The sequence below is a fragment of the Garra rufa genome, chromosome 8 (genome assembly GCF_049309525.1).
Source record: "Garra rufa chromosome 8, GarRuf1.0, whole genome shotgun sequence".
NCBI lineage: Eukaryota > Metazoa > Chordata > Actinopteri > Cypriniformes > Cyprinidae > Garra > Garra rufa.
The window spans coordinates 9,657,077-9,673,413 of NC_133368.1; the positions used below are offsets into that span (position 1 = coordinate 9,657,077).

Consider the following 16,337-nt stretch of genomic DNA (forward strand, 5'->3'; position numbering starts at 1 on the left):
AGATGTCTTTCTTTCTTCAGTCTTATAGAAATTTTTCTTGACCAGAGGCAGACAGTAGTGAAGTATTTTTACTCTGTTGTAAAAGTACTTTTCAAGTGTCTGTACTTTATTAGAATGTTTTTCTTTAAACCTTTACTTCACAACATTTCAAAGCATAATATTGTACTTTTTACTGCACTATGTTTCATATTAAATATAATTTAATACTTAATTACATTAGAAATCTATTACTTTCTTTTTCCTCAAGTAAAAGTAATTCAAAGATTTAATGGAGTACAAGAAAGTACTAAATTGTTAATGTTCTTAAGTATTAAATATAAAACAAACAACAACTTTTATTTACGAAATGTAGTGCAGTAAAATGTATGACATTATGCTTTGGAATGTAGTGAAGTAAAGTTTTCCCATGAATAACACTTTGATAACTACAGATACTGTTCAAATTTACTTGAGTAAAGTAAAAATACTTCACTACTGTCCGCCTCTGAGGAAAACATTTCAGAAATGTTCTCTATATAGTGGACTTTTATGGTGCCCGTGAGTTTAAACTTCCAAAATGCAGTTTAAATGCCGCTTCAAAGGACTCTAAACGATCTCAGCCAAGGAAGAAGGGTCTTATCTAGCGAAACGATCAGTTATTTTCTAAAAAAAAAAAAAGAAAAAAGTACAATTTATATACCTTTTAACCTCAAATGCTCGTCTTGTCTAGCTCTGTGATGTGCATGCATACTCTGTGTACTCTGGTTCAATACAGTTAGGGTATGTTGAAAAACTCCCATCTCATTTTCTCCTCCAAGTTCAAAATCATCCTATACATCGCTGCAGAAGTACCAACGCACTGTTTACAAAGTGAACATGCAAAGAAGGTCAAACGCCCCTTTACAAAAAAAGGTAAAACAGCGATGTAGGGTGATTTTGAAGTTGAAGGAGAAAATGAGATGAGAGTTTTTTGACATACCCTAACTGTCATTAACCAGAATACACACAGAGCTAGACAAGCTGAGCATTTTGAGAGCATTTAAAAAAGTATTCAATTGTCCCATTTTAGAAAACAACAGATCATTTCGCTAGATAAGACACTTCATCCTCGGCTGGGATCGTTTAGAGTCCTTTGAAGCTGCATTTAAACTGCGTTTTGGAAGTTCAAACTCATGGGCACCATAAAAGTCCACTATATAGAGAACATTTCTGAAAAGTTTTCCTCAAGGAACATAATTTATTTGACTGAAGAAAGAAAGGATAACAAGGGGGTGAGTAAATCATCAGTAAGTTTTTGTTCTGGCAGTGAAATTTTCCTTTAAGAAATCACTGAATCACTTTTGTAAGCTTCACTGTTCAAAAGAACCGATTCGCCGAAATGAATCAGACTTCCCATCGAACGGTGGCGGGCGGGGCAAATTTAACTTCAGTGCCAACGTCACAGGAAGTAAACAGTTAAGGCGGGGCTAAATAAATATCACAGTTAATGCCGTTTCCAATACCATTGTAATCAGTCTTCGCTACATTGAGTAGCATTGCTTGGCTTTATTTAATGTTAACCATGGACTGAATTTTGCTTATGTCATCACGCATAAGCGGCAAAGCAGAGCGTCAGCGGAAGTCTGATGATTATAGACTCAGAGGGAGGACAATTCTACACTGTTTGTGTCTGACCGAGTGAACTCGTGTAACAGATCTTTAATCAGAATAAATCTTGAACTTTGTTCCTGTTATCTGACTGGATACTGCAGCTAACCCCCGTACAGAGCTCCACAGCTCTCACTCTCTTCCTGAACAGTGTTTGTTTACCCGTGAACTTGATGAATCTTCTCAAACGTGCTACCTTCATTTTCTCTGAACAGCCACTAAGTCTGGCAATTGGTAAGATCGGAGTTTATCAAACTATAAGTAGCTTGAGAAGGACGGAATGCATGGACTTAAATGTTCACTTCTCGGCGTGGTAACTGTAACCATTGCAATTGCAGCAGTGCTGCTGTATGAGAAAGGTAAATGCAGAGTGCCACATGATGTACATGCAGTGGGGTTCAAATGCTTCCAGACTCTGATTTAATGCACTTTTAATGTAAACCAAAGTACCAGTGTAACATTTGTGAGTAAACTCCACGAGTTTGTGCATTTGTGTGGTCCAATATGATTGGAGTACATTCCAGAAGTCCACGCGCTACTAATGTATTTATTTGACATAGTAGAGCATCATATATCGGGTTTATTCATTTATGAGTTTTCAAACTCCAAAAAGCGTATTGTCAGGTTTAAATCGAGTCGCATGTTCTCACGCTGGAAGTTGTTGACCGCACTGTATTTTGTAATTTTATTGCCAGTTTTGTTTTTTAACGCAAACTCTCAATCGTAATTCGCATTTCTAAACCCAGTTCTTAAGAAGATGAGTTTACAAAGCATAACTGTTGTTTCATAAATGTATTTTTGGAGACACTCGCAAAGCTGTTTGACCGTTTTCATCGCTGAGCCGTGAAGCACACGGTTGTGATGACGTAGTACACAAGATTGCGGTGACGTTCTCACTGTTGTTGGCGCGGTAAACACTGGCGAAGTTCTAAGCAGCTTTGCATAAACCAGCTCAGTTAATCTCGGCGATTCGGCGAGGCCTTTATCGCTATGCGCTCGGAAACCGCATGAAACGTCGTCGAAGCAAGGCCTATATCTCGCCGCCCGATCGATGCGAAAGCGACTTGGATTCGGGCTCGGTTGCTTCGACCATCATGTTAGTGAATGCAACGCGCGGTTTCCTGTGGTCGGACATGGAGACCAGAGCGCTGTTGAATATCTGGGGTGAGCACGACGTGCAGACGGCGCTGGACGGAAACTTTAGGAACAGCCACGTTTACCGAGACGTCGCGAACCGTTTGTGCGAGCTGGGCTTCGATAGGACACCAGACCAATGCAGAATACGGGTTAAGAGCTTAAAGAGGCAGTATTACCAAGCGAAGGAGGGCTCCAGGAAAAATGGGCAGTACCACAAGATGTGCAAGTTCTACGACGAGATGGAGAGGATATTGAGCAATAGATCCTTAGTAGAGAGGCAGGATATTGATAGTGTTGCTGTTGGGGGAGATGAAACGATGGATGAAGATGCTGAGAGTACTGAACTCTTGCAGGAGGCTCACATGGATGGCAGTGGTGAATGCTCCTTTATGGAGCATCCGGTCAAAACTGAGTACCCATCCTGCCCCATTCCGGTGACAGTGGGAGGCATGAGTATGTCAACTTATTCTGATCCGTCAGAAAGCAATGATCTGCCATTTTTAGCCTAATCAGTCTGCTGTCCCATGCGTGTGTGCGTGTTAACATCTGTCTGTGTTCTTCTCTCAAAGGTTCGTTTCCAAGCAAACAGAGCAGCCTGACGAAGACCAACCCGCCCGCGACCTCATCCAGCAGGCCACGGAGAAGCAAGAAGCGTTTTGCGAACATGTCGTTAGAGAAGCTGATGGAGAAGTTCTTGGAGCAGAGCATGGAAGCCGAAGACAACTTCTACAGGCTTGAGGAGCAGCGTCTTCAGGCTGAGGATAAGCGCAGGGAAGATGAACATTCCAGAGAGCTGCAGATGCTACAGATGTTGGGCCAGATTTTCGCTGGCATCAGCACACCCTCTCCTGCACCGCAGGCCACTCCGCAGCCCTCTTGTATCCCCCAGACTAATCCCACCATACCCCTCACACGTCCCCCTTTCGGGAATCGTAACCATCCGCCTGCCTTGACCGAGTTTGCCAGCCACAGCCAATCAGCTGGCCCAGGTCTGCTCATGGAAGAGGGTGAAACTCAATGTTCGTGTAGAGTTGCCTTTTATTTTGAATTTCCATTTGTTATAAAGTCATAAATCGCCGTTTAAACCAATGTTTTACTGCTAAAGTTCCTTGAATAGGGTAGTTCTTACAGAGATGGAAATTCTGATGTTATTGTTATTATTACTGTGTATTTATTTATCTTTTTTACTGGAACACAAAGAGATTTGCAAGATTTGAGGCAGGTATTTTGGTCTGTCTACATTGGGGTCATTCATTTCTGATTTACATTTATGCATTTGACAGACATTTTTATTCAAAATGACAATTACATTTGAGAATCAAACCCATGACCTTGCATTGCTAGCTCCACGCTCAACTGTTTGAGCTGAAGGAAAGATGCTTTATTAAATACTGAAAGCAGAAAAATAGATAAGCAACTTGATTATTAGATTAGCATATGTGGCCAGGCATGGTGCGCCCCCTTTCCAATAATTGGCCAACCAAAGATCAGTCTGTGCCATCATCAGAATAATAGTCATTTTAAAAAATATTTTTTGGCAACTACATTTCATCTCTTTCTCTCATCAAACAACTTGCCTAAGAAATGCTTTGACCTAATATTACCCCAATATTCAAGGCATTTATGTATTTTCCACCTCTTAACATAAAAAAGACAAATGAAGTAAGTTAATATTACATTAAAAAGTGAATGACTTCAATGTACACTGATATATTTTCAGTACAATGAACCTGTATTCTGACCAAAATGCTCCAAAAACATAAAAGTAGTCAATATTATAGCCATACTCCAAGTCTTCTGAGGCTTTATGTGGAACAAACTAATATTTTAGTCATTATTTACTGATAATCCTGTCTAGTGCTTAAGCTCTGAAATATCATTTGCGTTCACATTCAGATGTTAAAATGATAGTAGGTTCTCAGAAGTGTTGTAACTGAAGTTGCAGTGGTTTGATTTTGTAAAATGGGAACTAGGAGTTACATCAGAGAGACCGATTTGATGAATACAAGCCTGAGTTTCAAACTCAAATGGCTTCAGAAGACTCAGATATAGAGCACAACTTGTATGGGCTTTTCATTCTTTTATGATGTTTTTGGGCATTTTGGAGCTTGAAAGACTATGAACAGTTCTGATCTGATAAAGATTTTCAAAATATTCTTCTTACATACAACATATTGACAAATTAATGCAAAAGAAATTGCAGAATTTTCATTTTGGTTGAAACTTTTATTTAACAGAGTACAACCCTTAATGATTGTTGTTACTGTGTTCTTGTCTCAGTCATAGAGCGCTCTTTCTCTCTGGGAACGGCAGCAATGGACAATATCATTCCTCTTGTAAGAAACACAATTCCTCCACTTACATCCAAAAAACACAAGGGTCAGGACGGACGCATTGGAATCATTGGAGGATGTCAAGAGTAAGTGCTGCACAGATCTTTCTCAGGGCTATACACTTACTAAAGTATAGGGGACTTCAGTGGTGGCTTTTTAACCCCAAATGCTCGTCTTACACTAGCTCGACCTCGCGCGTTATGTAACGCACATGTGATTTAGGCGGAAGTACCAACGCAGTGTTTACAAATCGAACATGCAAAGAAAGTCAAACATGCTTTACAAAAAGGTAAAACAACAATGTTGGAGGAGAAAATGAGATGGAGTTTTTCACCCTGTCCTACCTTTTTTAAACCGAAGTACACAGACGAGGAACTAAGTTTATTCTGAACTTCTCCTATAAGTATGCGGTATCAAATTGTCAAGTACAAAGCTACCTACTGTAAAGTTTGACCAGGAGAATATATAAAAAATTATACTTATTTTTACAATTTCAGTCTAAATGTACAGGTGCTGGTCATATAATCAGAATATCTTCAAATAGTTGATTTCACTAATTTCATTCAAGAAGTGAAACTTGTATAGTGTATACATTCATTCCACACAGACTGATATATTTCAAGTGTTTATTTCTTTTAATTTTGATGATTATAACTGACAACTAATGAAATCCCCAATTCAGTATCTCAGAAAATTAGAATATTACTTAAGACCAATACAAAGAAAGGATTTTTAGAAATCTTGGCCAACTGAAAAGTATGAACATGAAAAGTATGAGCATGTACAGCACTCAATACTTAAATGGGGCTCCTTTTGCCTGAATTACTGCAGCAATGCGGCGTGGCATGGAGTCGATCAGTCTGTGACACTACTCAGGTGTTATGAGAGCCCAGGTTGCTCTGATAAGCCGCTTTTCCACTGTCGGGCCAGTGCTTAGAGCGTGCTGGGCGGGGCCAATGGCCTCGAGTTTCGAGCACCAAGGCCAAAAGTAAGCTGCGTTTCCACTATTGAGCCATTAGCCTCGCTGCGCAAACCCACCCTTTGCACACCTCCTTGGATCAAACGTCACGAAACCCCTCCCCTTTCAGCGGGGAGATTGAAAGTAAATCAGGTGGGCCAGTGTGATTATCGAACGAACGAAATGGAGAGAGCCGAAGCGGCTGTTTGTTTGCTCCTTTCGGTGTTTTCTTGGTGGAAGACAAGGCAGCGAAACCCAGATGCGAAGATGGAGGCTCAGCGGCGTTTACGCCGAAAGCTTATGTTAGCTGCAAGGCTAAAAAAAGAACAATACAGCGACGTGGAAGCCGAATACAGCGAATGCAGAAACGCCTTGTAATGTTGGCGATGTCTGTTCTGATGCAAGAAGTGCTCTGCAACAGTTGTTAATGCAGCAGCAATATTTGTAATATATTACAGTAATAAATCATGTGAAAAGAAGCTTTGTTTTTATGACCTACACACAAATCTTTTGTCTAACTTAGTATGCAACATTTTTTTTATGTAATACAATCTACACACTACTGCAAAAAATAACGACACAGTTGTACTTCTAGTATAATCTTTTATGCCTTTATTTAGGTACAGATACAGTGTATGTTAACATGTTATCAAGGTGTGTTGGTGAGTTTTTGGGTTTTTTTTTTTTTGGTCGATGTAAATCAACTTATACATCAGATCGCATTTTTATAGCATCTTATTTGCATTTGTCCAAATTTAAATAAGAGTATACTCATCAGACATGCGTTTATGTAATGTTTTCATCACATAGTTGTCTGTAATTTATGGCTTTGTACTGCGACCGGAATTTCTTCAACTTGTCTCGAACTGAACTGGATATTTAGCTTTGCAAGTTCAGCAACGATGTATTTTATCACGTCTTCGTTTCTGCAGATGCCGTCAAACTGCCGTTGTACAATTGTTCTCACCCCAAATACTTAGAAGAGCCCTGGTATCTTCCACAGACCAGTACTGACGATTCTCCATTTTAAGTTTTTGAGTTCTTAGCACTATGTAATACAGCGAAATGCGTATCTTACCGCAGATACACTTTTACCTGACCGCACGCTTACCGGAACTTTGCATAAACTCCGCCTTTCACTTTGACCACACCCAAGCCCCAGCTGGCCCGCTTTGGCCCAAGGTTTTCGTAGGGCCGAAAAACCCGGGCCATTGGCCCTGAGGAAGCACCGATGAGGCACGATCAGGCCCCGGAAGTGACAGTGGAAACGCGACTGGCCCTGGCACGCACTAGCACGCCCGCTTTTGGCCCGACAGTGGAAACACGGCTATAGTGGCCTTCAGTTCTTCTGCATTGTTTGCTCTGGCATATCGCATCTTCCTCTTCACAATACCCCATAGAGTTTCTATGGGGTTAAAGTCAGACGAGTTTGCTGGCCAATTAAGAGCAGGGATACCATGGTCCTTAAACCAGGTAGCTTTGGCACTGTGGGCAGGTGCCAAGTCCTGTTGGAAAATGAAATCTGCATCTCCATAAAGTTGGTCAGCAGCAGGAAGCATGAAGTGCTCTAAAACGTCCTGGTATACAGCTGTGTTGAGCTTGGACCTCAGAAAACACAGTGGACCAACACCAGCAGATGACATGGCACCCCAAACCATCACTGACTGTTGAAACTTTACACTGGACCTCAAGCAACATGGATTCTGTGCCACTCCTCTCTTCCTCCAGACTCTGGGACCCTGATTTCCAAAGGAAATGCAAAATTTACTTTCATCAGAGAACATAACTTTGGACCACTAAGCAGCAGTCCAGTCCTTTTTGTCTTTAGCCCAGACGAGACGCTTCTGACGCTGTCTGTTGTTCAAGAGTGGCTTGACACAAGGAATGCGACAGCTGAAACCCATGTCTTGCATACGTCTGTGCGTAGTGGTTCTTGAAGCACTGACTCTAGCTCCAGTTCACTCTGTGAATCTCCCCCACATTTTTGAATTGGCTTTGTTTCACAATTCTTTCCAGGGTGCGGCTATCCCTATTGCTTGTACACTTTTTTTCTACCACATCTTTTCCTTCCCTTCGCCTCTCAATTAATGTGCTTGGACACGGAGCTCTGTGAACAGCCAGCCTCTTTTGCAATGACCCTTTGCATCTTGCCCTCCTTGTGCAAGGTCTCAATGGTCGTCTTTTGGACAACTGTCAAATCAGCAGTCTTCCCCATGATTGTGTAGCCTACAGGACTAGACTGAGAGACCATTTAAAGGCCTTTGCAGGTGTTTTGAGTTAATTAGCTGATTAGAGTGTGGCACCAGGTGTCTTCAGTACTGAACCTTTTCACAATATTCTAATTTTCTGAGATACTGAATTGGGGTTTTCATTAGTTGTCAGTTATAATCATCAAAATTAAAAGAAATAAACACTGAAATATATCAGCCTGTGTGGAATGAATGTATACATTATACAAGTTTCACTTCTTGAATGGAATTAGTGAAATAAATCAACTTTTTGAAGATATTCTAATTACATGACCAGCACCTGTATTTCCTCTTTTTCCGGAGCTGTTGTGATTAGACGGTGTAATTTCTAGAACTTGCACCTAACTTGCTCACTTTTTCACATTCAACCTCAAGCCATGAAGCCATGCTCTGCCACAACTGTGTTTCATAAGGTGCTATGTACTGTGATGTGAGTGTTATAGTACATAACATACTGTTCTTTTCTGTTTATATGTGAATTTGCTTGGTCAGAGCTTATATTTTTATATTGTTCTTGTTAGGTACACAGGAGCACCTTACTTTGCGGCTATCTCCGCTTTAAAAGCAGTAAGTATTCTGTTAAAAACAATTTTTTCTTTCTTATCTGCATTTTGTCTTTAATAAGATACTTATCTGATAATGTCAAAATGCTGAAATATTGGCAAATCTATCAGTCCCATAACCTTCTACTCATGCCTGTTTTCTAGGGAGCTGATCTGTCTCATGTGTTCTGCACCAAAGATGCAGCTCCAGTCATCAAGTCCTACAGTCCTGAACTCATTGTCCATCCAGTGCTGTAAGCAGGAACTCTTATTAGATATGATCTTTGATTGCAAGCGAATTTTATTAAATATCTCTGGTGGCCAACAGGAGAGTTTTGACAATTGATTTTTTTAATGGACCTCCTCCAGGGTTATTTGATTCAGTCCATTTAACCAGCTGAAACGCATTTGATTTGTCGTCGTGTCGAGAGAGATTTGAGCATGATGGTTCTGTTTCTCACCCGGCTGTGTATCTCCAGAGATAGTCCTAATGCTGTGGAGGAGATTGAGAAATGGCTGCCCAGGCTTCACAGTCTGGTTGTGGGACCAGGTCTGGGAAGGGAGGATATGCTTCTGAAGAATGCTAAGGCAAGAGAAATTATACTTACAAAAACAAAACATCTTATGACTTCCATGTGGCAATTTAGTAAGTGATAAAATGAAACACAAAAAGCATTAGTATCTCTTGTTTTTTAAAAAGTAAATTATTTCAGATTTTCTTTTATAGTACCAACCACAAACTTGGATAAACCTCTTGATCTAAAGGCATATGTTTACATGTTTAATTTGTTGGTTGAAAAGTTTCTCATGCTTTAGTTTGTGTTATTTTACAGTTTTATTGACTAGTTTTTCTCAAATGTGAACCTGGATCACAAAACCACTCATAAGGGTCATTTTGTTTAAACTGACACTTATATATCATCTGAAAGCTTAAATAAGCTTTCCATTGATGTATCGTTTGTTGGGATAACATAATATTTGTCTGAGATACGACTATTTAAATATCTAGAGTGCAGAAAAAATCTAAATATTAAGATAATCGGCATAAAAGAAACTTTTGGCATAAAAGAAACATTTTGATCCATACCATGTATTTTTTGCTATTGCTACAAATATACTTACGACTTATGACTGGTTTTGTCGTCTAGGGTCACAAATGTGGAAAAGGAATTTGTGTGTCCACACATTTAAACCCTTTTATGTTTTGTAAAATGTATTCCTAGAGAGCTTGACAATATTGTGAATTGGTTTAAAAGAAATAATGTTTGGCTAATGTTTCATTTTAGGAGATTATTGAGAGGTCAAAACTCAGAGGAATACCAATCATCATTGATGCTGTGAGTACTGTTTTCAATGATGCTTTTGATGTAGCTGATCAATATGCTTTCATATTTGGCATTTTGGCAACAGCCAACAGATTTAGTGTAAAGAATAAGAACTGGGTCAGAGCTCAGAATTGTTTTTTATAGACCACAGTAATAATGATGTTTTGCATATTGTCTAACATAACATAAGTTAAAACATGATCTTTAACCAACATTTATAGTCGAGAGACGGGCATCAATAGTTCACTGAATTAGCAGGCTAGGGATTTGCCGGATAGTCACTCTGTGCATTCGTTTTTTACAGGATGGGCTTTGGTTAGTGGCAAAAGAACCGTCAGTCATTCAAGGATATCAGAGAGGCATCCTCACACCTAACTTTATGGAGTTTACTCGTCTGTATGAGGCTATGGTGAGTTTTGAATGTGCTAATATCTTCTGTGTAGCTGAGCAGGTTCTGTTTGTATGTAATGTGTAAGGCTCTTTTTACATATGGTATTGATATTCGTCTCAGGTGATCAGTCTGATCAGGCTAGGCTGATACTTTGCCTAGTATTGTGTGCAGCTCAAATGTGTCTCATATGCTCACTTGTGATCAGATCACCTGACAAAGATGGTATTACCGCATATAAACGGAGTCTTTGTTTTAAAAACATTGCTTTCACTGCAGGCCCCGTTCCAGAATCAGATAACTGAGGGTGCTTCTGAACTTAGTGAGGGGCTTTAGTAAAGTGCAGATGTAATGAACCAAAGGAACGGCTCCTAAGCACCACCTTAACAAGAATAACAATATACACTCAAAGGATTATAAGATTTGCAAGTCATTACTTTTACAAAGAATCACAACAGCGTTTCAGAAATACTTACATAAACGTGTTGCTGACTCATGATAAATAGACTTTTTTTTATCCTGTCTATTGCTATGGTTATCACTATATCAATCATTTCAGAAGTGATCCCACATGTACATGGCTGTTGGGCCTCTTAGCAGCATAAAAAACTACTCCAATTCTAAATGGATAATATATTTTGAGCAGAATAAGGAATAAGGGTCTAGCGAAACGATTAGTAATTTTCTTAAAAAAAAAAGAAAAAAAAGGAATATAATTTTTAACCACAATGCTCATCTTGCACTAGTTCTGCAATGCGTGTCTACGACTTTATACATTACATAATAAAGTTGGAATGGTCACACATGATGTAGCCAAAAGGTAAAACGATGATGTCGGACAATTTTGAAGTTGAAAAAGAAAATGAAATTGAGTTTTTCGCCCTACCCTAGCTTTTTAAACCAAAGTACATAGATGAAGATTGAAGAACTAACCATCTGTGACCTTTCAAATGTGATTACATGATGTGTGAAGATGCGTATCACAGAACTAGTGCAAGATGAGCATTTGTGGATAAAAAGTATATACTTTTTTATTTTAGAAAATGACATTGTTTTGCTAGATAAGACCCTTATTCCTAGGCTGGGATCATGAGCCCTTTGAAGCTGCATTGAAACTGCAATTTGGACCTTCAGCCCATTGGTCACCAGTATATGGAGACCCCTAGGGGTTTATATCTAACCCCCAGGTTAGATATATTGTCATGGACAAAGGTCAGCCTTGGAATCAAAAAAGTTGAGAACCACTGTCCTAGAAAACTACTTGTTTTCCCATTAAAAAGAAAAACCCAAAACAAATAAAATACCTTTACAAACATACACTTGCAGAGTATGTTTACACAAAGAATTTGTCTTGGTGATGGAGCTTGTACAGACGTAGTGCAAACATTACATGATACTGCAGACATGCATAGGAATTACACAGTAGAGCTGAAATGTAACACTAATATGAGAAAAACAGAAAAAATCTACAGTGCATTGGAAAAGTATTCACAGCGCTTCACTTTTTCCACATTTGGTTATGTTACAGCCTTATTCTAAAATGGATTGAATTCATTATTCTCCTCCAGATTTTACAAACAATACCCAACAATGTGAAAAAACTTTGTTTGAAATCTTTGCAAATATATTTAAAAAAAGAAAAAGAAAAAAATCGCATGTACGTATTCAAAGCCTTTGCCGTGCCACTTAAATTTGAGCTCAGTTGCGTCCTGTTTCCACTGGTCATCCTTGAGATGTTTCTACAACTTGACTGGACATGATTTGGAAAGGCACACACCTGTCTATATTAGGTCCCATAGTTAACAGTCCATGTCAGAGCACAAACCAAGCCATGAAGTCCAAGGAATTGTCTGTAGACCTCCAAAACAGGATTGTATCAAGGCACAGATCTGGGGAAGGGTACAGGAAAATTTCTGCAGCACTGAAGGTCCCAATGAGCACAGTGGACTCCATCATCCATAAATCGAAGAAGTTTGGAAACACCAGGAATCTTCCTAGAGCCGGGTCGTGTCAGGGAGGTGACCAAGACGATGGTCACTCTGAAAGAGCTCCAACGTTTCTCTGTGGAGAGAGGAGAACCTTCCAGAAGAACAACCATCTCTGCAGCACTCCACCAATCAGGTCTGTACGGTAGAGTGGCCAGATGGAAGCCCCTCCTCAGTAAAAGGCGCATGACCGCCTGTCTGGAGTTTGCCAAAAGGCACCTGAAGGACTCTCAGACCATAAAAAAACAAAATACCATCCCTACAGTGAAGCACGTTGGTGGCAGCATCATGCCGTTGGGATGTTTTTCAGCGTCAGGAACTGGGAGACTAGTCATGATCGAGGGAAAGATGAAAGCAGCAATGTACAGAGACATCCTTGAAGAAAACCTGTTTTAGAGAAATTAGGGTGACATTCATCTTTTTTAACAGGACAACAACCTTAAGCACACAGCCAAGATACTAAAAGGAATGGCTATGGGGCAACTCTCAAGTCCTTGAGTGGCCCAGCCAGAGTCCAGACTTGAACCCGATGGAGAGATCTGAAAATGTCTGTGCACTGATGCTCCCCATCCAACCTGATGGAGCTTGAGAGGTACTGCAAAGAAAAATAGGAGAAACTGCCCCCCAAAAAAAGGTGTGCCAAGCTTGCAGCATTATACTCAAAAAGATTTGAGGCTGTAATTGGTGCCAAATGCGCTTTAACAAAGTATTGAGCAAAGGCTGTGAATACTCATGTACATGTGATTTTTATGTATTATTATTTTTTCCATATTGTTTGTGGAATTAATGATGACTATTAAAATAATGAATTTAATCTAGTTTAGAATAAGGCTGTAACGTAAAATGTGGAAAAAATTAAGCGTTGTGAATACTTTCCAGATACACTGTATAATGCAATATAATACAAGAGTGGGAATATAGAGAAAAAACATAAATCAGTGTATGCATAGTAAATTAAACTTTGATTTCAGCATCATGAACCTCTGGACAGCACCGACCGCAAGAGAAGTGCTCAGCAACTGAGCATCGCCATGGGCCACCTTACCTTGGTTTTGAAGGGGGAGGAAGACATTATTACTGACGGAAAGAACAGTTAGTGATTTTCCTAAAACATCAAAACTTCATAAGGTTCTAGTGCACCATTTCTCTAACATGCTTATTTTAACCTGCTCTCAGTGCTGACCTGTAGTCAAGAGGGCAGTGGTCGGCGTTGTGGAGGACAGGGAGATCTGCTCTCCGGTTCCTTAGGAGTCTTCGCCCATTGGGCGTTCAGCTCACCTCCAGATGCAACTAAGGGGTAAGTTCCTCCATCTTCAGTAGTTATTTGGTGCGTCATCGCATATCACTTTCAGTTTAATAGCAATTGTTTTTTTTTACAGCATGAATCCCTCAATGGTAGCTGCATTCGGTGCTACGTCTTTGACAAGGCAATGTAATCGGCAGGCCTTCCACAAACACAGCAGATCTACCACCACCTCTGATATGATCCAGGAGATAAGCAGTGCTTTCAAGAAGTTGTTTGAAAGCTAAACTGTGTGTGTGTGTGTGTGTGTGTGTATCAATTTCTCTTTTCATGGTCATTATAAAGACTAAAGGTCTGCATCTCAATGCTACTCATATTAAATAAAAGTGAAGTACATTGTTGAGCATCTTTTTTCTTTTCTTTTAAAGTGCCTCTTGTAGTTCTGCAATACAGTTTCAACTACTCCACTTTCATGTCTGTGTGGTGGCCCTTTATAAACGTCATACACTGTTTTGTTTTTATAACATCCATGTCATTAGATGTGTGCGTTATGTTTGCCAATGTTTAGATTTGTACATGATAACCCACCAACAGATGGTTTTAACACTGTCCCTTTATGAATGAATTGCTGTCTTACTACTAGCTGCAATTTATTTATTGGTCCGCTTGAAAATGTTCACTTTCAAGTGTTCAAACAAATGCTTTACCTTTATAGTGGATGTTCTCCTTACATTAAGCTGTTTAACACCTTGTTTTCTGTCAGCTACTCACAATCCTTATTTAGTACGTGGGACAGATTACAAATAATTCAAAGTGGCTGTCACTTTTAGATATAGTTTGCTATTCTATGTATTAAACTAACATGAAAGTTTTACTTATAACTGTTTCTGTTTTGTATTGTTCACTCTGTGCAAACACATGGCTGTGTCTGGACTTGATTTTAGTTTGTAAGATAGAGGTTTGCTTTCATAAAGATGGAGAGGTTTTAAAGATTTGTTCGTACTCATCCTCATAGTACAGTTGAAGTCAAAAGTTTTCATACACCTTGCAGAATCTACAAAATGTTAATTATTTTAGCAAAATAAGAGGGATCATTCAAAATGGATGTTATTTTTTATTTAGTACTGACCTGAATAAGATATTTCTCATAAAATATGTTTACATATAGACTATATGTAAACATATTTTATGAGAAATATCTTATTGATATATATAATATCTTATTGATATATGATATAGTCCACAGGAGGAAATAATAGTTGAATTTATAAAAATCGCCCTGTTCAAAAGTTTACATACACTTGGTTCTTAATACTGTGTTGTTACCTGAATGATCCACAGCTGTGTTGTTTTTGTTTAGTGATAGTTGCTCATGAGTCCCTTGTTTGTCCTGAACAGTTAAACTGCCTGCTGTTCTTCAGAAAAATCCCACAAATTATTTAGTTTTTCAGCATTTTTGTGTATTTGAACCCATTCTAACAATGACTATGCTTTTGAGATCCATCTTTTTACACTGAGGACAACTGATGGACTCGTGGGAGGGGGATTTTTTTATTTTTTATTTTTTGAAGAAATAAGAAAAATGTACACATCTTCATTCTTTTCAAAAGTTTTCACCCCTGGCTCTTAATACATTGTTTCCTTCTGGAGCATCAGTGAGCATTTGAAACGTATGTAACAGTTGCATATGAGTCCCTCAGTTGTCCTCAGCGTGAAAAGATGGATCTTAAAATCATAGTCATTTTTGGAAATGGTTCAAATACACAAAAATGCTGAAAAACCAAAGAATTTGTGGGACCTGAAGGATTTTTCTGAAGAACAGCAGGCAGCTTAACTGTTCAGGACAAACAACTATCACAAAAAATATATATATATTAGTACTAAATAAAAAAAAATGCATTTTGTATGATCCCTGGTCATTTTTTGGTAAAATAATTAACTTTTTGCAGATTCTGCAAGGTCTATGAAAACTTTTGACTTCAACTATATATGTTTAGAAGCATAGAGCAGGAAGCTTTTTATTTGTTAAATGTATACTTCCTTCGCAGTGCTTGTTTAAAATACCATTTCATAATGCAAGTTAGTCACAATCTGCAACAGCTTAGTATGACAACACCTGAAAACTATTTAATATGTATTAATTCGTATTACTAAAACGTTTGTTCTATGTGTTTACTCTAGGAGATCGTTTGAGGTATTGTAATAATAATTAAACATCCTATAGCTAATAAGAGAAGTAACTTTCAAAATAGGATAACATCAAAACCTTGTGAATAAAAAAGGTCATAATGCATGGAAACAGATAGAAGAATTGTTAAATACGTTCGGACTGCGTGTGCGCATGCGTGACTCCATCCTCCGGATCCTCCAGTTCTCCGTTTCTGCTTTTGTCGCACGTTTATTTTCTACTGAGCATGCGCAGCTTCAGTCAGTGAAGTTTCTCGATGAATCCATTTCTGGTTTTGAGAGTTAATATGTTGTACTGAGCATGCGCAGACTAAATCCGAGTTCCAAATGATCCATTTCGAGTTTTGTGTTAAGTATGCAGGCT

At 38.9% G+C, this 16,337-nt stretch overlaps 1 protein-coding gene across 5 annotated transcripts; it reads left to right on the forward strand.

Annotated features, from left to right (window-relative positions):
* The first annotated feature begins 1,458 nt into the window (after window positions 1-1,458).
* naxd (NAD(P)HX dehydratase) lies at window positions 1,459-14,187 on the forward strand. Of its 5 annotated transcripts, none has more exons than XM_073845805.1 (11): window positions 1,459-1,860; window positions 3,333-3,782; window positions 5,044-5,182; window positions 8,825-8,870; window positions 9,011-9,099; window positions 9,325-9,433; window positions 10,132-10,182; window positions 10,475-10,579; window positions 13,515-13,635; window positions 13,720-13,840; window positions 13,923-14,187. In XM_073845805.1, exons 1-11 carry the CDS (start codon window positions 1,800-1,802, stop codon window positions 14,071-14,073), a joined length of 1,443 nt encoding a protein of 480 aa, XP_073701906.1. In that variant the 5' UTR covers window positions 1,459-1,799; the 3' UTR covers window positions 14,074-14,187. The 5 variants fall into 5 exon arrangements, with proteins under 5 accessions (XP_073701906.1, XP_073701908.1, XP_073701907.1 ...); XM_073845802.1 differs by lacking the exon at window positions 1,459-1,860 and adding an exon at window positions 2,007-3,216; XM_073845804.1 differs by lacking the exon at window positions 1,459-1,860 and adding an exon at window positions 2,009-3,216 and having other exon boundaries at window positions 3,333-3,752.
* The last annotated feature ends 2,150 nt before the right edge of the window (window positions 14,188-16,337 follow it).

What these genes read in the sequence shown, in the direction of transcription:
- naxd (XM_073845802.1), top strand. Translation starts at nt 2,634, where the DNA reads ATGAAACGTCGTCGAAGCAAGGCCTATATCTCGCCGCCCGATCGATGC. An exon ending in GGTGACAGTGGGAGGCATGA is followed by an intron (nt 3,217 to 3,332) that starts GTATGTCAACTT and finishes CTTCTCTCAAAG; the next exon opens with GTTCGTTTCCAAGCAAACAG. An exon ending in CTCATTGTCCATCCAGTGCT is followed by an intron (nt 9,100 to 9,324) that starts GTAAGCAGGAAC and finishes GTGTATCTCCAG; the next exon opens with AGATAGTCCTAATGCTGTGG.